Source organism: Rhamphochromis longiceps, linkage group LG3 (assembly GCF_057381845.1).
Source record: "Rhamphochromis longiceps isolate RC_006_pf linkage group LG3, R_longiceps_female_GT1.1, whole genome shotgun sequence".
In the NCBI taxonomy this organism is placed as follows: domain Eukaryota; kingdom Metazoa; phylum Chordata; class Actinopteri; order Cichliformes; family Cichlidae; genus Rhamphochromis; species Rhamphochromis longiceps.
The window spans coordinates 38,473,521-38,498,625 of record NC_140559.1 but is presented as its reverse complement, the minus strand read 5'-3'; the positions used below and the strand labels follow the sequence as shown (position 1 = coordinate 38,498,625).

The 25,105-nt window shown below is 40.2% G+C and overlaps 2 protein-coding genes across 4 annotated transcripts; both read left to right on the top strand.

The window, feature by feature from the left end:
• Positions 1-2,394: 2,394 nt before the first annotated feature.
• LOC146674531 (E3 ubiquitin-protein ligase TRIM39-like) lies at positions 2,395-13,895 on the top strand. The gene is made up of 8 exons (XM_085396575.1): positions 2,395-2,524; positions 4,256-4,698; positions 4,812-5,003; positions 5,113-5,208; positions 8,951-9,184; positions 10,067-10,214; positions 12,175-12,201; positions 12,547-13,895. The coding sequence occupies exons 1-8, from the start codon at positions 2,521-2,523 to the stop codon at positions 13,083-13,085; spliced, it is 1,683 nt and encodes a 560-aa protein (XP_085252701.1). The 5' UTR covers positions 2,395-2,520; the 3' UTR covers positions 13,086-13,895.
• Positions 13,896-16,076: 2,181 nt separating this feature from the next.
• LOC146674530 (E3 ubiquitin-protein ligase TRIM39) lies at positions 16,077-22,547 on the top strand. 3 transcript variants are annotated; one of them, XM_085396533.1, is made up of 7 exons: positions 16,077-16,142; positions 17,101-18,112; positions 20,502-20,597; positions 20,680-20,910; positions 21,451-21,598; positions 21,722-21,748; positions 21,837-22,546. In XM_085396533.1, the coding sequence occupies exons 2-7, from the start codon at positions 17,144-17,146 to the stop codon at positions 22,388-22,390; spliced, it is 2,025 nt and encodes a 674-aa protein (XP_085252659.1). In that variant the 5' UTR covers positions 16,077-16,142; positions 17,101-17,143; the 3' UTR covers positions 22,391-22,546. The 3 variants fall into 3 exon arrangements, with proteins under 3 accessions (XP_085252659.1, XP_085252652.1, XP_085252666.1); XM_085396526.1 differs by having other exon boundaries at positions 16,078-16,142; positions 17,169-18,112; positions 21,837-22,547; XM_085396540.1 differs by having other exon boundaries at positions 16,100-16,142; positions 17,038-18,112.
• Positions 22,548-25,105: the final 2,558 nt, after the last annotated feature.

Sequence of the window (25,105 nt, the reverse complement as noted above, 5' to 3'; positions counted from 1 at the left end):
AGCTATAATACAAAATTTGCTTCTTCTATTCAGTCTTTTCATCAAATGTAAAGACATACAAATTGGATGAACTTAAGATGCAACGCTGTCTATGTGAAGTAGGTCCCTGACTTTGTCTTGGTCAGAGCATGCTGATTTTCCTAAAATGGGGTTTAAAAAATGACAGAAGGAGTTAAAGACTGGCTGAAAAATGTTGGCTTTAGACTGTTTCTGACCCCATGTCTTTGACAGTGTAATGGGTGGAAGGGGATTTGATGGAAATGCACATGGAAGGAACTAATAAACTATGTTGTCATGAAAGGTGATTTGAGCACAGCAGGAGATTTGATAAATAGAGCTATTTTTGGCAATTTATTTCCCGCCATGTATCACTGAAAACATCAACAGTATAATTTAGCACCCTGGTTATTATCTCCCGTCTTCACCCACAGACTTTGAGGCAGGGATGAAGTTTGCAGGTTCGTCACCTTTTTTTCCTGAACACCCCTACAGTAGTTTAGATTTTTATGTTCAAATTAAATTTAGAATACAATGTGTGATGCAAAGAAATTAACAACATAATCATCGATGCTGTATCTGCAAGTCAGAAAGTTCCAGCTAGTCCAGCAAGGTTCACAGAAAACACTTTTGCTGTTGCAACTCCAGGCCGAACCACAGGCAGGCACTACTGGGAGGCCAGAATGAAGGAGAAATCCAACTGCATGCTGGGATCTGCTTCTGGCTCTTTGATGAGAAGACAATAGATCACTCCCAGCCCAGAAAACAACTGTTAGTCACAGTTAGTCACAGGGAAGGAGCGAGCACTTTTGCAATAATGCAAAAGACTTATCCTTCACTTTTGTCTCCACCTCCCTAGAGGGTGGGTGTGTTTCTGGATTATGAAGAGAGGCAGGTGTCATTCTTCTTTACAGGAAAGGTTTAATCCATATATGACCTTTGCTGGGTCACAGAAAAGATAAGAGTTTTGAATAAAAATAAAACAAAACAAGTAAAAAACTAGTTTGAACAGCTCAAGCAAAAGATTGTAGAAATCAATTATCAATTTATCTCAAATCGCAAAACTTATCCATGAAAAATGACATAAAATATTTCTGCTAATGTCTTTTGAAGCTTGAACTGAGCATTATGTTTCAGTGGGGCGTGTAAAATGGACTAATGGACTGTAGGCATTGTCATACATCCTGTGAAGCTGCCACCAGCAGCTGGTTACCTTAGCAATACGACTAGAAAGAGACAGACTCTAACTAACATCTTTATTAAAACAAACCTAAAAAGGTGAATTGATGTCTGTGTGTACAGACAGGCTCTAGATTTAAAGGAAAAATCTGAGCTCTTTATGTCTACACTGTTGGAATCTGCTGGTGTTGTTTTGTTGTTGAGGGCATTTTGCTCCAGTAATCTGAGCCCCTGAGGAGCTTATGGAGTTATTCTGACTTATGGCCTTTATTCTCTGATTAAACATTGTAAGGTCCATAGGAATTTTCCATATGGCACGACTGGGTCACTGAATGGTTTGACAAGTATCAAAACGTTGCAACTCAAATACTAATCTTCACAGTACCAGTTCGCCTTCAATTGATGTGAGATTTTTGAGTTCCAGGACCAGTTCAGGGTCCTCAGGGACCAAAACAACAAACATAATCTTGCTAATAAGTACTACTTTCCACCAACAGTGAAGGACAAGTCTCTACCCTAAGCCACCAAAACAATAATAAATAAAAGTATAAGCTCACAGCTAACAAGACTACCATAATCCGCCAACTCTATGACTGCACTTACACGAATCTCTCCAGACAATACACAGATCTAAATTGCAGACCTTTGCTGGGATCAGCGAAGGTCTAGTAGATGTCTGGGAACTAGTAGATGTCAGCTGTTTCAAGAAGTTTAAAAGTCTGCTATCAACCAACGATCCAATCCAGAGAAAGCAAACTCATTGAAAGAGCCAATCATATGATTCCAACTGTGTCTGCATCATACAAAAACGTTCAAACACAGAGCCTAAAGGTAGGAGAGAGAGACCTGCACACACACACAGACAGTAATGGGAGGAAAGATAATATTACCAAATGATGTATGTACAGTATAATATAGACCAAAAAACCCCAAAATGCACCCTCTGAGTTAATAGTTGTTGTTTTTTAACTTCTTTAGCATTTTTACCTTAGTATCAGTCTCAGTATTATTACAGTGCTAGTGATCACCTCTGTCTGAGACTTCTTGAAGAGCAAGTCTTTTGTGTTCTTGACTTTTATGAAGATACAGTGGCAGAAAGCCACAGAAAGCAGGGGCAGATCTCTGCAATGATGAAAATGCAACACCTTTGTTGGTTTAAGAGCTTTGCATATGCGCAGAGCAGGGCAGGAGAAATCACTGAGCAATAACAAAAGAGTCTGGGTGTGTCCCACTGAGAGTGGGAGGTCCACTGCAAGTTTCAGGAAGAGTTCAACACCGGAGCTGTGTGATTCACAGCAAAGTACGTGAGGTGAAGAAGCGCACCGCTCGAGGTCAAAGGAAAACATGAGTGAGTTGTACCTGTTTTAACATAATCTTAGTGCTAGTTTCTTATCAAATGTTAGGAACTTTATCCATGCTGACACTACAGGAGGTGTAGACAGACAGATGTCTGGAATTGACGGTACCTGACTTTTTACTTGCCTAGTTTAAAACTACATATGTTAAAAAAAAACATTTTAGATTTGGGTTAAACTGAAACAGTGCAGATGTCGTGATGTATAGAGGTTGTTTGTCGTAGCAGATTTGGTGGAAAAGTTCATTTGGCTCATGCCTAAGCCAAACGTATGATGCAGGTGCAGAAGGTCCAGAATATCTGCATTCCTCAGATAGTTTCTCGCCCTCAACAGGACACAGTGACACTGTTGCAGATAGTTCCTTGTTTGTGGTGATACTTTCTCACTGGATGTCACATAACTGTTAACTGGAAAAAGTGTCTTCCTGGCTTTGTCTTACTTTGTTTTGAGGACAAGCTGTGGATCAGTTTAGGCCTTATTTTTGTTTGACACCTGTACTAGATTTAAAGTGGCGGTCAATTTTTTTTTGCTTGTAATCAGGAATTCTAATTTCATTTTTACTGTTTGGTGCTTTGAACAATCAGTTTTTGAATTTGAGGTAACAGCAACAGCAAAATTAGGGAGTGTATTCTGGAAGTTGGACATTGGACAAAAAAAAGTGAGGGTGGGAGATGATTCCACTGCCTCCCCATCCACTGCAGTTTATTATCTTAGATGAATAAGAAAATGGTGAATTGCATTTTTTTTTATATAGAAAGCTCAGAAATTCTAATCAGTTTACAAAAACACAAAAAAAGTAGAATCCTTGAATTAGCCCTTTTCCCCCTAACTCTGAATGGAAATTTACCACCTCCTGACATAAGCCTCAGACAGATATACAGAGGTCAAAAAAAGAGAAAGAAATTATCAGCCAATCACTAAATGTCAGGTTTATGTCACAGCTGCACTAAATGATACTGCACTGTACTGATAATGAACAGAATCATTTTTAATGTTTCTGTAATGTTTAATCCACCAGTTTGTGCAAGACCTTTAATAGAAATATCTTTCATGTTAAAATATATGATCCATGAATTTTATATTTTACTGTTATACAAAACAAGCAGAAAAAAGTAAAATAAATTAGAATTTTTTAAATGTATTTATTTATCCAATTACAGTTATTGACAGGTATTACTGAACATTTTAAATAGATTTCTAAAATATTTGTGTCTTCTAGTTTTTGCGACAGGTGGGCAATTTATTGAGCACTGTAGATCTTTCAGGTCACGATACAAAATGACCTCATTACACATATAATTTTGTCTCATCTCCTCTGTGGCTCCTTTTGCCCTAATTCGACTGCTCCAAGTTCATTTTTATCCAATAAGGACGGATAAACCAGATACAAAGTCGACAAAAACAACTTAAACCTAACCAAATCATTTTTAGGATTTAAAATGATGTAATATGTAAAGTCTCCAGAGAAAAGCTGTCACTTATAAGAAGATTAAACTGCTGTCCTCAGGTCCCTTCCTAGTGAGTTTCACAGCTGTTTCTATGCAGGTTTCTGTCTAGGCTTCCACACGACTCAAGTGAGTCACGTGCCACATATCTTAAAAAAAAAGAGAAGAAGATGAAAGTCAAATGTTAAGATCTGCTTTAAACGGTGTCTGTACTGACTGTTCTAATTATATTATAAATACACATGTACTAAGCCTCTCACACTTCCTTCTGTCTTCCAGGCTTTAATTCTCTCTCTGAGGAGCAGTTCACTTGCTCCATCTGTCTGGAGATATTTGTGGAGCCCGTCTCCACACCATGCGGCCACAGCTTTTGCAAGGCCTGTCTACAGGGCTATTGGAACCACAGCAAGAAGTTCCTGTGCCCAATGTGCAAAAAGAGCTACTCTAGAAAGCCTGAGATGAGCGTCAACAGGGTCCTGGCTGAAATATCCTCCCAGTTTCAGGGGCTGGTGGTGGCTAAAAGCACCGCCTCTCACGGATCCAGATGGAATTTGAGCTCAGATACGGGCGAGAGCAGCTCGCCAGTGAAGGATACCGGAGAGTTTGCCCAGCCTGGGGATGTTTCTTGTGATGCTTGTATTGGAAGGAAGTTAAAGGCGCTGAAATCTTGTGTGAACTGCCCTGGGTCTTTCTGCGAGTCCCACCTCAGGCATCATAAGAAGGTGGGTTTGTTAAATGTTAATTAATTAAATAACCTAAAAACAAATATTTCTATAAATTTTAAGAGCAACTGTATTTATGTCTCTGTACCACTCATGCCCATACTGTCCTCCAGGTCAGGGCAATGATGTCTCATCGTCTGATTGAACCAACTTTCCACCTGGAAGACAAAATTTGTAAGAAACACGAACGTCTCCTGGATGTGTACTGCCGGACCGACCACATGTGCATCTGCTCTGCCTGTGCCGATGCCACACACAAATCCCATGAGATTGTCTCCATTGACCATGAATTTAAGAAGAAGATGGTCAGTATCCCTGTATGACAAGATCATTAAAATGACTCCTGAGATATTTTTATGATATAAAAGCAGGAAAATTTTGGTAAGACACACCTCTGGTTTTTTTGTCTCACAGGGTAACATGGGAAAGAAGAGATCAGAGCTGAAACATTTGATCAAGGAGAGAGCCAAGAAACTTGACGAGATCAAACAGTCCATCAAGGTCATAAAGGTAAGTCTAATAAAAACCTGCATGTGACATCATGGTTAAGCTACTAAGAAACAGAGATTAACTTAACAATTTTAAGTATTCGAGCCTTCATCGAACTAGCTTTGAACATCCAGACGTCACAAAAATAATAGATTATAACATAAACATCGGTCATTGGTTATGGTAAACATTCAGCCAACATTTCCAGTATTGGTCAGTATCGACATTTGGCTGACTGATCGATAGTCAGTGCTAAGAACTGTTTTTATGTAAATATTGTCTAGTTTTCTATTCAGTAAAGAGTCAAGCTTTGAATCCAAATTAAAAAGCAAATCGTGGATTTGCCTTACGAGTCCTTTTTAAAAAAAAAAAGAATGTAAATTTTGTGTAACCTCCTGGTCACAAACAGCGTCCACAACAGTTAAGCTTTTTACGATGATCTACACTGTTAAAAACTTGTAAAAATGCAATCTACTGTTTCAATATGAATTTTCCGAACAACAAATTTTTCCCATTTCTAACCCTAACAGTGTACAATCTTCCAGTTTATAATTGTACACATTTTGTGCTGAAACCTTTTAAGTTATAGTTTCATTACAATTGAAAACCTAAATTTAATCCAAAGCTACAATAATATGCAAATACTCCTCAGCTACTCACTGACCTCGTGGTTTTGGTATGTGTGACACACACAGCATCTGTTGGGATTTTTCTTTTCAGGAATGCATTAACATGTACAGCTGTTTGTCTTCAGAACTTAAGCTGGACACTGATCATTTAAAATCAAACTGAAACATTTTTTTAATCAGAATCAACCATGCAGTTGTGAATAATCTATTGTCTTCTATTTTATGCTGTGTCATTATAACTGGAGTTGGTCTTGTTTGAGTTTGTTTGGAGTCTGGTATTTTTTAATGCGTCTGTTTCCTGGATACATTTTGTATGCCACTGATTTTTATCTGCTTGTGTTTTGAAGTCTAACTAGGGATAAGCATTTCAAGTGCTGTGTTTTGGAGCATGATTCAAGAAACACATTTGTGTCCACGATACTGTTTTCAATCTAAAACTCCACTCACGTTTTGTTATCGCCGAAAGATTTCAAGCTGAATTCTTGAGCGTCGCACCAGTGCGGCATTTCCAAAGGCATCTTATCAGAAGTGGCTGATACAAACAGGCCAGTCCTTTTACACTTGTACATGTATTTGAGAAACAGCCTAATCGTTGCTGTTGTAAATATGTTTAAAGTGCATTTCAAATATTTGCCAGTCTGCTCTCATATAATGTTTTTCTTTAGCTGAAGCTCAAAAGCCTTATTTGCACTTTAAGCAGCTTTGTGATCCAGAAAAAGCTGTTGCTCAAGGGCAGCTGTAAGACGACCAGCAGCAGTTTATTAAAAGCCAACAGACACTTAAGTTTTACCCCTAATAACGTAGATTCATCTTTATTAGTCATCGAAGCAAGGTGAGCCAACTAAAAGACCTATGCTCCAGTACAAGCAGGACATATTTGAGGCGGGATGCCACCCACATCTCATACCTCTCATGCTCTGCAGTAGCAGATAAGGTGGAGCACTAATGTCATTTGTTTTTGTCTTGTGTACACACACTCAGATCCATGTCTGAGGCCGTCCAACCAGTGAGACCAGTGTAAACATTTACATTTAGTTTCTCACACACCCTGTTTCCAGCCACAGCCTCCCTGCAGTAAAATGCTGCTTTGGAATAAGAAATGAAAAGATAACAAGCCTGAGTGGTTTTCCAGGACAATTACACTAATAATGCTGGGAGTGTAACAGGTTTTACCAGGGTAACACTAAATATATCAGTTGTCCTATGTTTAGGTTTTCACATCTTGTCACATCTGGGTAGTTTTGAATTTGATGACACATATGCAAAACATTCATGAGTGAAATTTCCTGGTTTCAGTGTTACTCTTGGTTTCCTCTTTCTGGAAACCTTTTTTCCCACAGTTCCCTCTGTGTTTACTGTACAAACACATGGACTCGTGTCCAGCTACATGCTGCTGACAGACTAAACAACACATTGAATTTATTGAGCAAGTTTAACATGCATGTAACTTATCAGTTTGAGATGGAAAATCTGGTGGTTTCAGCGTCTAATGGAAGATGTAACCTGTCAATCCAGTTACACAAGTGGTGCGCAAAGACACTTAAGAGGCAACTGACTAAGTAAACATCTGGGTTTTGGTTGTTTTTTTTAAACTGCAGTACTTACATGTTAATTTGCTAGAATCATTATGGTAGTTTTATTTAATGCCTCCAATTCTGTCAATCATTACGTCAAACAAATAGAGACTCATATAGAAAGATATATACAACAATCAACACTTTAGGCCAAAGGTGAGTGTGGACAAGAGTCTCATTAAAAAAAGGAACATTTAAACAAGAAACCTTTGATATAAAATGACATTTTATCAGGACTTTAAAAAGTCTACAACTTCATGCTAGCATTAAATGTGCAGGACAATAGTAATAATAAAGATAATGCTGTGTTAGCGTGTGATAAATAAAGGAGCTATTCCACATTTAGTGTCATTTAGAAACAGTAGCAGAAAACTTAAAGTAAAATTTCCAGAGGTTAAAAATCTGTATGTTACATAAAGATGTTTATGCAATACTTCTCTCTTATCACTCTAACTGCCTAAATAAGGTGCAATTACTCATGTCAAACCCTGAACTTTGAAGAGAACAAACAAATAAAGATGCCAGTCATCTAAATTGCAACATGAGAGTTGTTCTGTGGAAAGTCGTAATTGTGAGTGGAAACCAAGGTCATTTAATGGGGAACTTAGTTTTTCTTGTCAAAGATTTAAAGGTGCAGAATAACATGCTGTGAAGCTCCACGTGTAAAACAACAGTTAAGATCCTACAAGGACACACCAGCCGAAGGGTCTGCAGACAGAAAGTGACTCCCAAAGTGAGCCTTGGCGATTAAGTGAACCTTTGAGGCGTTTCACCTCAAACAAATGACACATTTTAATGTTTAAATGAAATGTGACCCTATGCTCTTGTCATTGGGAAGAAAAAAAGAGTTCAAATGGAGCGATGCTATCAGGGAGCAAAAAGAAGGGTGTGGATGGAAAATCATTTTCAACAAAAAAAAAGTGCAACAATAAAAGGAAATAATTCAGCATAAGCTGACTTCACATGTGAAATCAGGTTCGGACACTCTCTAAAATTTCCTACACAACAGGAGGTCCTAAAAATGTAGGGTGGTGTCTAGGTAGAGAACACAGAAGGTGGCATGTATGATGCATACTCACAGCAACTGTTCCCCACACAAACATACGTCTATTCAAGCCAATATAACTGGAACTTTGTGCAAAAGAGCTGCCATTTTAAAGGCTAATGTCTGATGCGGCTGCATCAAACATTTGCATTTTCATGTGTTTCTCAGAGTTGTGGCTCAAGTTAATCTCAAAGATCCTGCATTCCCACAATGCAGTTTATGTAATGTTTGTATAGAATGTTCTCTACCTCATTAACGCCACGTACAAGACAATAAATAACTTCTTCCACAGGATTAGCACTATCTCAACCTGTCCTCCAAGCTCCCCTGTAAAAGGAGCTGTGTTACTCAGTAACTTCTAGACTCTGGTTAATCTGTAAGAACTTTGTTGCTAAGAATACGCAGGCATTCCTCCTTAAACCCGGTCTTCGGTCTTGAACACGATCTGATCTGGACTCTGAGCTTTTCTCATGTTCACACTGGTAACACTGGCCATGTGGCGCTCACATTCACAGGCCAGTGCTCAGAAGGAGTTGGAGGAAAGCTGGCAGGTGTACGCAGAGCTGCAGCGTCTGGTGGAGCAGAGTCAGGCGGAGCTGGTTGAGCTGATAGCCACGAGGCAACGTGAGGCGGAGCGTCACGCCCAGGAAATGGCCAGGGGTTTGGAGAATGAACTCAGCCAACTGAGGAGGAGGAGCAATGAGCTAGAAGCCCATGCACAGATGCACGACAAAGTGCTTTTCCTTCAGGTACTACAGAGCTCCATGTGGGTCTAACACACACTGGCATGCAGACAGGTCCAGGTCTTGAGAGAGTATCTTCAGGCTTTGGATGCTAACTTTATTTTTCTGTACTAAATATAGCTAGCCTTTAAAGTTCTTGCTTTTCCAGCTTGGCCTACATACTGAAAACACAATTACTGTGCATTTGGGGCAGAGCATTTTATTAGAAGGCTAAAGACTTAACAGAATAAGCTGTGCTATTCACAATAATGGAAATCTCACAGGCATCTAAAACACAAGACTTTCTACCCTTATGATTTCACCAGAAAAGCCTGAACAATATCATATGGATCGTATTATACTGAACATATCTCTGTTTTCCTGTTCTGAAAACTGTATACACGCTTTACTTTTAATTGCAAAGCCAATTATTTACCTCTGTGGCTGCACCAGCTGTGTTTGCTCAGAGATTTTGAGACACAACATCAAAAGCCTCCATGAGCAGACCGAGCCTGTTATAGCCATTTCCCCATGTGAATGAATAGATGTCTTTGAAGTTGCTACTTTAGAGGTTTTCTACATAGCATCAATAGAAGTGAAGGCATGAAGCCTCGAATACCCAGACACATCAAAGCTGAGAGTAAGCAGACCAGTGCATCTCTTTTTGATAGACAGGGAATTTACTTACCACATTTGGACAATGCCCTCTACTGAGTGCTCTCTTCTTTTCCCGTCAGAGCAATAATGTGTCTCTGTTCTGTGTTTCCCATTAACAAAATTAAATAGGACAGCACTGAGCACACTGTTGGCGTCATATTTAGTGTGTTCTTTTCATTGTAAACTTTACAGACTTCATTTCCTTTGACGCACCGTTCATCTTACCTTGCATGACCTCTCTATTTCACGTAGAACCTGACATCACTGTCACCCCTACCCGAGCCCACTGATTGGTCAGCGGTCAGCATCAATACTGACCTTTATCTGGGAACCATCCGGTCTTCGGTCAGCAGCCTCATTGATAAGTTCCAGGATGAGCTTAAAAGAATATATGGGAAAGGTAAGGGCAGCTAGCCAAACTTGTGACCTAATGCACTTATGCAGCTATTAAAACCATTGTATTTGAGAAACTGTACAAAACAACTAGTGCTGCAGCAATACCATGCCTACAATGCTAGAAGCAGAGCATGGTTTACATATAGACTTACCACTTTATTAGGTGCTTACTTAGACTTACTTAGACTTAGATCCTCCCACGACGATCGGCACATCGGGCGACAAGAGAACGCCATTGAACTCGGTCCATCGCGGCGGTTACTGTTTCATCCCATGACAGTTCAACCGAACATAATTCTTCAAGGAAAGTACTCCTCCACGTTATTTTGGGTCTTCCTCGCCGTCTCTTTCCATTCCTTGGGTTCCACAGAAATGCGATGCGGGCGGGTCTGTGGAATTATTATTATTGTTAGGTGCACCGGTTCAAATACTCATTAATTGAAAATACCCAATTAGCCAATCACATGTCAGCTGAGCTTCAAACCATGAAGATCAAAATGGGGAAGCGACTTGCAACTTGGTTAATGCTGCCAGATGCGCTCAATATTAGTACAGCTGATCTACAGTCATCTCTACAGTTTACAGAGAAAAGTCTGAAAAGGAGAAATTATCCAGTGAGCAGCAATTATCTGGGAGAAATGGCTTGTGCCTGTTGATGTCAGAGGAGAATGATTGGACTGCCTTTAGCTTATAGGAAGGCAACAGCAACAAAAAAAACACTCATTACAAACAAGGTTTGCAGAAGAGCATGTCTGAGTAGCAACAAGTCAAACCTTGAAGCCAGTAGCGGTTTTTGATACAGGTGACACGGGCGGTTGCCCGGGGAGGCATAGTGGTGGGGGACGGCATCACCGGCATGGGCAAAAAAAATAAAAAATGCTCATACTCATGCCGCCCCGACGTCATGCCAGCGCATATTGGGAATGCCATAGGCACCGATCGATTTTCTATCGGCCATTTGCTGGGAGTAAGGGCGCCCTCGTTTGCGAGGTGCGCCTGCTGCTTGCGGCACAGGGAGGATAGGGTGGGGCGGCGGGGGAGTTTCTGGTGGCTGGAGCAGCATTTAATAACTCACAATAACTCGTCAGCCAAACAGGCTAGGACCACCACTGCTTGAAGCAGAAGACCATACCAGGTCCATGTGGCTATGACTGACACAGGCTCATCAAAATTAGACAACAGAAAACTGGAAAAAATGTTGCCTAAACTGATAAGTCATGATTTCAGACTGTAGGTGCAAACAATATGAACGCATGGATCTTAGCCCTTTAGTTCCAACAGAGCATCATTTAAACCCTAGTGCATATCATGCAGGGCTAGATACATTTAAATAAATACCTTACATAATATTAGCACATATTCAGCAAAATCTTTTCTTAATCCTTTTTCTGAAAGCACTTTTAAAAATGAGCGATCTGAAATGGCTCATGTTTTATGTATTAAATGCAAATCAACATGTCTGCAATCATTTGGAAGAGTGTTTTGAAAAATGTTCATAGTCACAATGAGTATTTTCCATTCTGCGTACGCTGCATACAGTTCCGCAGCTTCAAGTACCCCTTTAAACTGAAAATCAAACTCGCAGCAGGCTTTACTGGGATCCCTGCATGGGATAATGAATGCAAAGTTCTAGTACAATCCATCCTCCCTTGTCTAATACAAACCACACATCCTGTGCAAAATCCAAATCGGTGATATGTAGGTCACTGTACGCACACTTTGGAATGGAAAGTGACTCATCATCGCGCCACACTCACACGGTCACACATGCAAGACGGTTGGACAGATGGAGATAGTGTTGATGCCGCAGATCATCCACTTGGGATCGCTGGAAGAGGCAGCTGACTGACAGCGGCACATGCATCGAGCATTTAGAGCTCTGGTTCAGATCTGTGTGTTTACCACCCACACGTGCCATCTGCTGTGACTTTGACACACTCTCTCTCTCTCTCTCTCTCTCTCAGAGCTCCGGAAGGTGCAGAACTACGCATGTGAGTAACACTTCTACTGTGTTAGCTGGGTGACATCCATGGTTTGTAGCTATAATTCTTCTAGGGAGCACATTCGTGCCACTTGTACATAAGGGTGTTAAAGTAAAGCAGGAGGCCTCTCTTGAGTAAATGATGATGCTCATTTCTTCTAAATGCCCACAAAATGGAAGTAATTCTTCACAGCAGAGATGGGATTGCTCCCGTAGCATGCTGCCATTTTACAGACACCCTTGTGGCATGTTCAGGAATAAGGAGCCCATTATTTATTTATTTTTTTTTAGCAGAAGTGGCAATAAATAATGCAGATTTTTCTCCCTGTCTCATATTCTGCTCCTTCCTTTTCAGCTGAGGTGATTCTGGACCCTGCCACAGCCCAGAGGAACCTGACTGTGACTGATGATGGTCAGCAGGTGAGGTATGAAGAGCGCAAATCCACTCACTGTGAGGGTCCAAAGCGCTTCAGCCCGGCCCTCTTTGTCTTGGGCCGGGAGGGGATCAGCACGGGGCGACACTACTGGGAGGTGGACGTATCGCGAAAGACGGCCTGGACGCTCGGCGTGGCCCGCGCTTCTGCCCGACGCAAGGGTGAGATCAAGCTGAGTCCCGAGGGTGGGTACTGGTGCCTGTGGCTGAAGAACGGGGAGGTGAAAGTGCTTGCGTCGCCCCGCTTGCCTCTAGTGCTGCCTTCCCAACCCAGTAAAGTAGGAATCTTTCTGGATTACGAAGGAGGCCAGATTTCTTTCTATGATGTGAAGTCTCGTCTGCATATCTACAGTTTTATCGATAGCTTCAGTGAGAACCTGTACCCGATCTTCAGCCCCTGTCTCGCCCAGGAGGGGAAGAATAATGCCCCACTCATCATAACCCATGTTAAACACAGCTGAGGGTATAGTCAGTCGGCATTAGGTTATGCATTCTGTTTATATATAAAACATCTTTTTTATACACACCGCCATCACTTTCTCAGCATAATACTGGCTATTTTCTGAGGTAAATTCTTTATTGACTGATACATGTATTATAATGGTACATTTACAATTTATTTAAATGTAGGCAGTTTTTTCTTTGCACTATCATCTGTTAACTCAAACTTGGATTACAGTAAAGAAGAAATATGTAGTGATGTGAAAACATGTGAAGGACAATAAATCATTCTTTTTTTGTTTCTTACTTGATGATAGATGAGTTTGAGTAAAGCTGGCACTTTCCCTACTCTGTAAGTCTTTGTGTAACTGCAACTCTAAGGCTCGGAGAGCCAAGTAATGAAGTTAAGAGATGCAAACTTCGTTTCTAGTGATTTAGACTTTGCCTGGGGAATCGAATCAAGGTTTCTTGTACTTGTACCTACCTATTGTAATTAAGACTGTATCCTATGGACATTATTGTAAAAACCAATATAGACACATTAAGTGGGGATAGCATGGGGAGACCAGTGCAATCATTTTACAGCTTTAGTTACTGTAACTATTTTGCACATCAAAAGTAATATAAAACACAGTTATCTGCTTTTTTCATATAACAGAATCTGTATTAATGTTGTATATATTTAATGACTTTGATCTCCACTACTTAAAAAAAAAATATGATAGGATCACCTGTTTAAAGGCCATGGAAAAGTTCTCTGTTTCTACATGAATCACATACTTTTGTAACGTCTACTGAACTTGTTCAATAAAGCTGATTAAGGCACAAAATGCATGACTTCCTGTTAACGAAGAAACCAACTCAACTGAATTTTATATATATCTATATATATCTATATATCTATATATATATCTATATATATATCTATATATATATATCTATATATATATATATATATATATATATATATATCTATATATATATATATCTATAGATATCTATCTATCTCTATCTATCTCTATCTATCTATCTATAGATATCTATCTATAGATATCTATCTATCTCTATCTATCTATCTATCTATAGATATCTATCTATAGATATCTATCTATCTATATCTATCTATCTATAGATATCTATAGATAGATATCTATCTATCTCTATCTATCTCTATCTATCTATCTATAGATATCTATCTATAGATATCTATCTATCTATAGATATCTATCTATAGATATCTATCTATCTATATCTATCTATCTATAGATATCTCACAAAAACAGTCATGTCAAAAAAATATTTACTGTAGCTTAAGTGACTTAAGCTGAATTTCCTGCTGAACTTATTACCCCTCTAATTTGGACTTTCAGGGTAACCAACAACAGACAAAGAAAAAAAAGCCTATAGGTCAAAATTTGAAGTGATTATCTCAAAATTTCCAGTTGGGTATCTCAAGTTTTTTTTTTTTACTTACTCAGCAGTTTGAATCAATAAATTTGAGATAACTCAAGTTTTCACTTAACCATGCCTGTCATTTTATCAGTGGCAGTGTCCTACTTTTCAGGGCCTCAGACACACCCATGTTTGGTAACCTAACAGTCTGTTTTGTTTTTAAACCTATGTCATTGGACAATTCAAGCCATTTGATCTAGAAACTAAAAAATATATATCTTGTTTTATTTTATCTCACTCATATTAACTGTCCATTAAGTCACGACAGTAAATAAGATTACACAAAAAACATGAACTCTCCTGATGGAGTCATAACATAATTAAAACACCTGCACTTTTTTTGCAGTGGTTATCACATTGTTTACTTTTTCTTCAAGGGTTTATGTAGACAAAACATTTAAAAAAAACTGTCAGGAGACTGAATTACACTGAACTTACTTTTGTTATAAATCGACAAAAGCAACCTTGAAATGTGAGCTCTGTCTTTGGGGTTGGTTAAATAGGCCTCTGGTATAAGAGAAGATAAAAAAAAAGCCTCTGACTAAGGCATCCTCTGGATCCCTTTAGCTTAGCATAGCTAAAAAAAAAATATCAGTGATCTATATCATGTATAATCTCCACAAAATATAGAACTATTTTAGTGTCAGCTGTCTGTTTTACTACACTTGTAATGTTGAACTTTAGCAATGCCAGCAAAGAGAGAGAAGAAAGTGTTTTTAGTCATAGACAGCATGAAGGAGATAGACTGTAGTAGCTACCGTCGTGTCATCCACTGGTTTCTGACATGTCTTTCTGAAGCCTCAACTTTGGCATTTTTACCGTCACCATCTTTAAAAGAATGGATGATATGAAGAGGGACGGGTTTGACTGTGAAACTACATGCTAGTTGGCAAACTACTTACCAGTCATACGTCATTAGCTGGTGAACAGTGGTCATGGTTAAGGCTCTATTTTGAAATATACAATGATACAAAAACTATAAAGCTTTATAAATCGACTTCATTTTTGATTCAGTATAACCAGAAATCAGTGACTGAGTCCACAAACTGTTTGCAGAAAGCATGGCCTTCTATCAGGCCCAAAGGTTTTGTTTGTTTTTTTACAACCACAGCTATCGCTCTCTGGTGGCCTTCAGGTAGAATGCAGGTTTAAGACACTTCCACGTTGACTTATTCTTTTTTAAAACCTGGATATTACATCCATGTTTTTATATGGTCTGTGCTTCTAATCTTTGTGCTAAGCTAACAGTCTAATATTTTTTTGTGTTTTAAATTTTGCCAATTTGAAAATCCTACAATTATTAACACAAAAAATTAAATCCTCAACATGTAAGCGTTCTCAGATTTTAGTGTTACTTCTGCTATTTTAATTTCTTTGTCAAACTCCTGAATTTGACCCTAGCTAATGTGCTGTATTCTCTGAAGACTTAAAGCTATTCCTCCTGGAGCTTTGAGGGTCATGGCCAGAGAATATTTGTATCTAGGTTAAAAGGAGACTGGGGGAGCGGGGTATATTTTGGGTCTGAGTTGAGTGTGTGTTTGTGTGGGGGGCGGCTGTAAGGGGCAGCGGTTACAGCCTGTCTCATATGTCAGTGCACTGTGGAGTCTCCAGGCAGCTGCTCTCTGGTGAGTTTCCCAGATCTCTGTTTTTTGTCTCTCCCTTCACCTCCTGTGTTTTTAATTTCCACAGGGTATCATCTGCTTCTCTGTACACAGACATAACTCTTAGGGGAGTATTGTTGTTGGATTTTTTTTTCTAATAACATTTTTATTCTAATGAGTGCTGACCTGTGGTATGGACTTTCTTTCCATTGCAGGCAGGGAATTATAGATTAAAATAGTTCAAGAGAAGACTTCAATCGTAGAGTTATAAGTTTGTATATTTTTAGGTACTAGGTGTTCATTTATCAAAATAAGAAAGTTTAAGCGCTGCCAGCACTGCAAGACAGGTCATGCGGTACGCTAGTATTTTTGGAAAAATCTTAATCTGGTCTGTCACGAACACCTAGGCCTGAAGCTGCCTGTCTTATAGGTCAAACCTGCTTACTTGCAGCTTCACAGATACATTTGTGTCGCAGTGTACCAGCGTACAGGAGAGACATAATAATCTTTAGCTTGTGATATGGAGTTTGCTTTTAAAAAGAAAAGATTAGGAGTTAAAATTCATGTGATGATTCTATTAATTGCCGTCCTCTGATAAACTTATTATAGTTATAGTTGTATTTATCTATAAATTTCTTGGGTCAGAAATTAAAAGCAGTGTGACTATTACAATATGTGGCCACAAGAGGGCAGTATCAATATTTAAATACTTTCAAAATATCTTAATATAAATAATGATTATGAAAGATGTTGACTATGTTTTGTATTTAAATATTGACATATGCATGTAAGCTCTTAAAATGAGTCGGGACTAATCGGGACTCATTTGTCATTATTCTAAATGTTTACCTAAAACATTATGACCTGTAATTTCAAAGCATGTAATGATAAATGAGTCCCGCCATGCTTTGCTTTGTAGATCTGCTTGTAGACGACATCATTAAGGTCATGCCATCTAATCCTAGCGACCTCGATATCACAGCAGGTTTGATGACCCATTCAAAGGCTGGTTGCTTGCACTGAAAATGACCCTGCCTCTCCGCCGTGCAGGAATGGCCACTACTGGGAACCTTTCAGAAGAGCAGGTGCACTGCTCCATCTGTCTGGACGTCTTCACCAACCCCGTGTCCATCCCCTGCGGACACAACTTCTGCCAGAGTTGCATCCTGGGATACTGGAAAAGCAGTCCTTTGTATCAGTGTCCTATGTGCAAGAAGTCCTTCTACAAAAGGCCCGATATTAGTGTCAACACTGTCTTGAGGGAAATTGCAGAGCAGTTCAAGGAGATTAGGATTAAAAGCATGGAAGGGAAGGGAAGCAAGGAAGAGGGAGAAGGGAAAGAAAGGAAGTGGACAATAGAAAGGAGGAAAAGGGAGGATGAGGAGAGGCTTTTGGAGAAAGACCAGAAAGAGCAGCTTTTGGAGGAGCTGAAGCTGAAACAAGAGGAGAAGAGAAAGAAAGAGGGAGTGAAGGAGAAACAAGGAGAGAAGAGGCCACAGCAAGAAGACTTACCACCTTTAATCCCTCCAATTTCACCTCCAAAGACCTCTCCTCCACTGGCACACCAAGCCACAGCACAAGAGCCACCACCTCCACTTCCCCAAACATCACCCCCACCCTCACCTCAAATCTCTGCTTCTCAACTTCCTCAGACCTTACCATCTCCTTCTTTCTCTTCGCTCCAATCTCAATCTTGGGAGGAAGTCTTGTGCGACGTTTGCCTTGGAGAAGGTAGGCCGAAGGCGGTCAAATCCTGCCTGGTGTGTCTGACTTCCTACTGCGAGGAGCATCTGAAATGTCACTCAGCCCGCTTCACTAAGCACAAGCTGATGGAGCCCGTTGCCAACATGGAGGACAGGATGTGTCCGAAGCACGAGAGGCTCCTGGAGCTGTTCTGTAAGAAGGATCAGATGTGCGTGTGCGTCCTCTGCACCGAGACGGACCACAGGGCTCACTACACAGTCCCTGTGGAGAGAGAATGGACAGAGAAAAAGGTGAGACAGATGCGCTGCCATCCAAATATAGGACAGGGACCAAATGTTTATCTGTGCTGGAAAAGATTTCAAGATATTTGCGGGTCAATTCTTGCCGGTTCATCAACTGCCTCCCCCCGGACCAGCTCAGACTTAGCTAAAGGAACTCAAGTGGAAAGATTCATGTCTTACTACCGCTGTTCTCTTTTTTGTTGGAGGGATAGTTTCAAATCCATTATCTAAAAAACCACTTGACCTAGGCCCTTCAAAATGTTTAGAGTAAAAAATTGGTATCACTGTTCTATAAATATGGACTCTTGCGAGTGCAGCCAGAGTTAACGTAAAATGATGGATGCTTGAAGTCACGATCGCTGACAGCAGATCTGGAGAACTGCAGAAAGCACAGTTATACAGATAGGAGACTGATATTTTGTTTACACCTTGTCATGTACGATTTACGCAGTATTTTTTAACATAGTTTAAATCAGGTGATTGGTGCCAAAGATAAAACAGATAAACTCTCATACTTACACACGGAGGACTAAATGGAAAAGCTTCAGACTTTCGTTAAACACACTTCTGCTTGAAGTGTTTGTTTGCAGGCTCAAATGTATTACTGTTACTTGTACATGGTTGAAGACTAGGATGGGACAGAGCCTTTCAATCTGTGGCTCCACAACACTCCAGTTTCATTTGCCAGACTCTGTGGACTCCTTCAAAAGGATTCTTTAGTTATTAATATGAATAAATATGACCTTTTTTGGAGATGCATACTACTGTATGCGCTGGAAGCAGAGCAAGATATTTTCATTGAATTATTTATGCACCCTCATTTCTCAGCAAGAAGTTCTCTTTTTTTTTCTTTCTTTTTTTTGTCTTATCAAGAAAAAAGGATCAGCTCAGATGGCACCCAGTACACACCCTCTCTGCTATTTATAGTCAGCTAATTGTTCATCTTTAGTTAATGTCATAAGTTCACAGATTCCCACATTCAAAATGGTGAAAGATATTCAAATGATGGTTATGATGCACATTTTTCATTGTTAATTGTTAATCGTATCGTTAGTAATGCACTGTAGATAGATCAACCACATAAAAAAAATATTATGTAGAGTGCTTAACAGATTTATAAGATCAGCTGTGACAGAAATGACAAATATTTTTGAAATTTGTCAAAAATGTTTGTATACAGACATTTCTGGACTTCACTGGGAAGTCAGAAATTAATTAAGTGTCACATTTAACCCCAGAAAGTTGATTCTGTTCATTTAGACGTTTGATTTCAGTGGGAGAAGCGTTTTGTCACTCAGGTCCTGACAAAATTTTAAGATTTATGGCTAAATTTAGTATTAGATATATCATTTAATAATAATAATGGATTGGATTTATATAGCGCTTTTCAAGGCACCCAAAGCGCTTTACAATACCACTATTCATTCACTCTCACATTCACACACTGGTGGAGGCAGCTACGGTTGTAGCCACAGCTGCCCTGGGGCAGACTGACAGAAGCGAGGCTGCCATATCGCGCCATCGGCCCCTCTGGCCAACACCAGTAGGCGGTAGGGTAAAGTGTCTTGCCCAAGGACACGACGACCAGGACAGAGAGCCCGGGGATCAAACCGGCGACCTTCCGGTTACAGATAGGCTTCCCAACCCCCTGAGCCACGGTCGCCCCATTTAGATCAGGGGTAGGCAACTCCAGGCCTTAAGGGAGTGTCCTGCAGGTTTTAGATATCACCCTGGGTCAACACACCTGAATCACATGATTAGTTCATTACCAGGCCTCTGGAGAACTTCAAGGCTTGTTAAAGAGGTTATTTAGTCATTTAAATAAGCTGAGTTGGATCAAGGACACATCTAAAAGCTGCAGGACACCGGGCCTCGAAGCCTGGAGCTGCATACTTCTGATTTAGATTTAAATAGAACTTGCACATATTGGTGGATTAACCATTACAAAAATATAAAAAATATTTTCATAATTACAAGTACCGTTAATTTAGGGCAGCTGTGGCATAAACCTTATATTGGGTGGTGGTCTAATACATTTATTAAGCACTAAATGACCCCTTGGCACCACCAAGCTTTGACCTATTGTGCCCTTAACATGTCAGAAAGGTTTGGTGATACAACAGGTTCTGTTGTTTGTGAGTCTATGAGTTGAATTTTTGTTTGTTTTTTTGTTTACTTTTACTAAACTAATGATTCAACCTAAACCTTCCAGGATTTTAAGGAAACATTAACACGAACAACTATGCTGCACAGACCTCGCCTTGTACAGGCTGGTCCACAGTGTCTTTATGATGTTATCTTCTCTGTTGCCTGATTACAACTAAAGACTAATAATCTTTTCACATCATCAAGTTTATAATTACCACAAGTCATGCCCGTGTGATCTGATACTGTGCAGGCACAGCTTAAGAGGACAGGAATAGACGTTCAGCAGATGATCCAGGACAGAGTGAAAAAGGTGGAGGAGATCAAACACTCTGTGGAGCTCAATAAAGTGAGTTTTTACCTTTGCATGGCCACGTCACAATCTACACTCACATGGTTGTTCAACATACATGTGCTTTTTGTACTTTCAGGCCAGTGCTCAAAGAGAGATTGAGGAAAGCATGCAGGTCTTCTCGGAGCTGGTGCGCTCCATCCAGAAAACTCAGGCCGAGCTGGTTTTGGTCATCGAGGAGAAGCAGAGGCAGACGGAGAGGTGGGCTCAAGGCCTCATTACTGAACTGGAACAGGAAATCACTGAGCTAAAGAGGAGGAACACAGAGTTGGAAACCGTTGCTCGGACTGACCACATTCATTTCTTAAAGGTGAGAGAGGCTTTGTTTCAGTGCTCAGTGTCGGGGAGCCAAATTTAAGTTGTGGTACTTGATATTTTACCTTGCAAGGTGTACAAGTTCATGGATATTTTTCTAATTTTTCCTTATTTTTTTCTTCATTTCAAAGGATTTTTATGGTAAAATGACACTTCCAGCATTTTGTTAACCCTGTTTTCCAGTGAAACCAGGTGCCTTTTACAGTATTCACTAATAGCTAAATTAAATGACAACAGCGCCCTCTTTCTGCTCTACACTGTATTGCATTCCAATACCTGCAATCCAATCAAAGAGTAGCTTTGCAAGTTTTTTTTGGCAGTGTTTCATAAATAATGCCCATTCTGACGCAACCCTGAGCATTTGAGTCTCTTAATTTGGAAATAATTCTACAACCATATTTGTTTCTTAGTTCAGAAGCCTTAAAATCTTTGTGATCTGTGGTTATTTGAAAAGAACCATGACTGTGGTCATCTTATTTTAGTCAATAACGTGTTTCTAAGTTGTTGCCCCCCCTTGGGCTGTATCTTTCTGCAGAGCTTCCCGGCCCTCAGCACTCCACCATCTGTTAAAGACTGGTCTGAGACCAGTGTTCCCACTGACACATGTGTTGGCATGATCAGAAAATTAGTGTCCAAACTAGAGGCGACGTTGACTGAAATGATTGACAAACTGTCTGACAGTGGTAGGACTTCCATAAACATTCAAAAATACCTTTGTTACTGTGTGACTATTCATTTTATTTTTAAAAAAAGTAAAGATGTATAAGAAACATATCTTAAGAGAATGTTGTATTTTGTTTTTACAGAGATCAAAAAAGTTCTGAAATATACAGGTAAAGCTTTTTTTACTTATTTTTCTTTCCTGTGTTTTCATCATTAAACTCCCCAACAAAATATATCCTCTGTCTCGTTCTTCTGCAGTGGATGTCACTCTTGACCCTGACACAGCTAACCCGTGGTTGCAGCTCTCTCAGGATAGACATCAGGTGAGACACCTGGGTGCCTGGCAGGACCTCCCGGACCACCCCGATCGCTTCGACACGGTGGTTATAGTATTGGCCCATGAGGGCTTCACTTCTGGCAGACACTACTGGGAGGTCCAGGTGGGGGAAAAGGATGACTGGTACCTTGGTGTGGCGAGGTCATCTGTTAACAGAAAGGGCAGGATCTCTGTAAGCACCACCCAAGGCTATTGGGCTCTGGCCATGAAGAAAGGCCAGGGATACAGAGCGTCAACATCCCCACCATCACTGCTCTCCCTCGACCCTAAGCCCAAGAGAGTGGGCGTGTATGTGGACTACGAAGAAGGCCAAGTGTCGTTTTATGATGTGAGAGCACGGACCCATATTTACACCTTTGAGGATACCTTCACTGAAAAAATTCTTCCATTTTTCTACCTGTACTGCTGTGACAAAGCCTCTGACACCATCGTCATCTGTCCTGTGAATGAGAAACATCTGATCAAGCAAAGCTAAGGACATAAAAACAAAAGTTGTTGTAGCTATACCCGATTTAATTACATGTGAACTGTAGCTAAATATGTTAATTATACATCCTGTGAATTTGTAGCCAACATGCTTGCTTGATTTGATTAGCATTAAAAACTGGGTGTGCAGGAAGACAAATCATAACAATAGAGTAATTTTATTTTGTGAGTAAGTGCAATTATTTTCTTGCTGAACATTTAATGGAAAACTAGTTACTACATTAATGTAAGCATGGTAGAAACAGATCTTGATCTAAGTTCAGTTAGCTGTTTCTCTAAAGATTGCAGCAAAATGTTTAGAAGTCCCAAAATCTACTGACGGGAGGTCTTTTGCTCAACAGTATGTTACACCTCAGAAGTTTTATGTATGTTTCTGGGTTTACTTTAGCAGGACTGGAAGCATTGGTAAATGGCCTGTATTTGTATAGCACTTTACTTAGTCCCTAAGGACCCCAAAGCGCTTTACACATTCAGTCATTCACCCATTCACACACACATTCACACACTGGTGATGGCAAGCTACATTGTAGCCACAGCTGCCCTGGGACGCACTGACGGAGGCGAGGCTGCCGGACACTGGCGCCACCGGGCCCTCTGACCACCACAAGCATTGTCTAAAAGAAAGCAGTTTCTACCTGTTCCCAGGCCTTATGCTAAGCTTGTTTAATCTATAAAACCATACCAGGCATACAGAATGAGATAATCAGTTCAATTCAAGACAGTTTTACTTATAGTACCAAGTCACAGTTGCCTCAAGGTACTTTAATTTGCAAGGACCCTAAAATATATAGACAAACCCCACCAACCAGATGACACCCTGTGAGCAAGCACTTTGAAGACAGTGGGAAGGAATAATATTGTTTACTAAAGAACTGATAAGGAATAAAAGACTATCATGGCAGCCAAGAACATAAAAACACAGGTGTAATCTTCACACATGGGTTGTAGTATAGCCAAAAAGGACAACATTATTACAAATATTTAAAATGACAAACTATTTAAGACCCAAGTGGGTCCATAAAAGAGATCAACTTAACAAAATTCTACCCAAAAGCCACAACAAAACATAACTCAAACTGACCTGCCCAAATCTTCTTTCATTTTTAATGGCAGCTTGAATCCAAAGATGTTGCACTACTGCCATCTCCTGGGTTTTACTGTTACATCACTTCCAAATCCTTAGATCCTCTTGATGAGTACAGTATTTCTAAAAAAACAAAACAAATAAAACAGAAACAATAAACCACACACTTCCTTTTATCATGACTTAACCACTCAGCCACCTTTTCAAACTACAGTTTCTACCCTCAACATTCTCATTTGACTAACATACTTCCTGCAACTAATAAACACATATTCAAGCGTTTCCATAGGCTTCTTCTTCAGTCAAGTTTAACGGCAGCTTGCATCCAAAACTGTTGCATTACTGCCACCTCCTGGCTGTTAATCGTCCGTCATTCCTGAATCCTCAGATCCTTTTGATGAGACCAGTATTTCTCAAAAAACGAAAAACCACCACTTTCCCTTCACCATGACTTAACTCTTTAACCACTCGTTCAAACGTAAGTTCCCTTCCACCACTCATTTCACTCCACATCACCCTCCTGTGACCATAGCTGGACTGGCCATCGGGCCCGGTGGGCCGCTGGCGATTTTTTGTTTTTATGGGCCGATGGTTTTTTTTTTTTGGTTTTCTTTTAGGGTATATATAATGAAAGGTGTTGGATTGGCCAATTGGTCATGATCGACTCTGGGCTGGACCAATTACAGCCGAGGAGGCCGGATGCACCCTCCCCCTTGTTTAGCAATCACGTGATTTTCGCACATTGCATGCTGGGAACTCGTGGCAAAACAATCCAAGTACCGCATCAAATGCAAGCATTTGCAGCACCGCAAAAAGTTCATTCTCCGGTTCCAATACCTTCCTGTTTTTTATTTGCCGCACAACAAAGGAATGTACAAAACAAAAGGAGAAGAATGGAAGAATGACGGTCCGTACAAAGACAGACTCGACGAAAAGACAAAGAAAAGATACGAGGAAAAAATCAAACCAGTGAAAGGGTCAGACCCTTACGAGCACACAGAGTGGACAAAAGACGTTAGCGTGCTGCCCAACTTTCACCACGCTCAGATTTATAATTATACGGTTCTTGGAGTGAGTGCATACACTCATGAAGTTTAGTAACTTCAGGTCACTGCAACAAGCCCAGGTACAGTTTACTGACGGATGGGTGCAGGAAAATTCATCGCCCTGCCTGCCCTGAAGAATCCTCTGGTGTACGGACCTCCTCTCCAAGGAAAGAAAATTCATCGCCCTGCCTGCCCTGAAGAATCCTCTGGTGTACGGACCTCCTCTCCAAGGAAAGAAAATTCATCGCCCTGCCTGCCCTGAAGAATCCTCTGGTGTACGGACCTCCTCTCCAAGGAAAGAAAATGCAGAGAAGACTCACCACTCAGCAAGCCTTGGAAATGATCCTGACGGAGGTCGACCCTTGTGACTCGGATGGAGAAGACCTAGCAGTTCAGCCGGATTCGGACTCAGAGCTGTCTGATCAGTCTTCCGGTTAGTGTCATTTCATGTTATTTCCTTTTTCATTTCAAACAAGTAAGTGGATGTAGTTAGTAAGTAAGATATTTCAGACATTATTCTGATACAGAGGAGGAGATACTGGAATTATAATTAGTATCTATGCATGCATTTGTG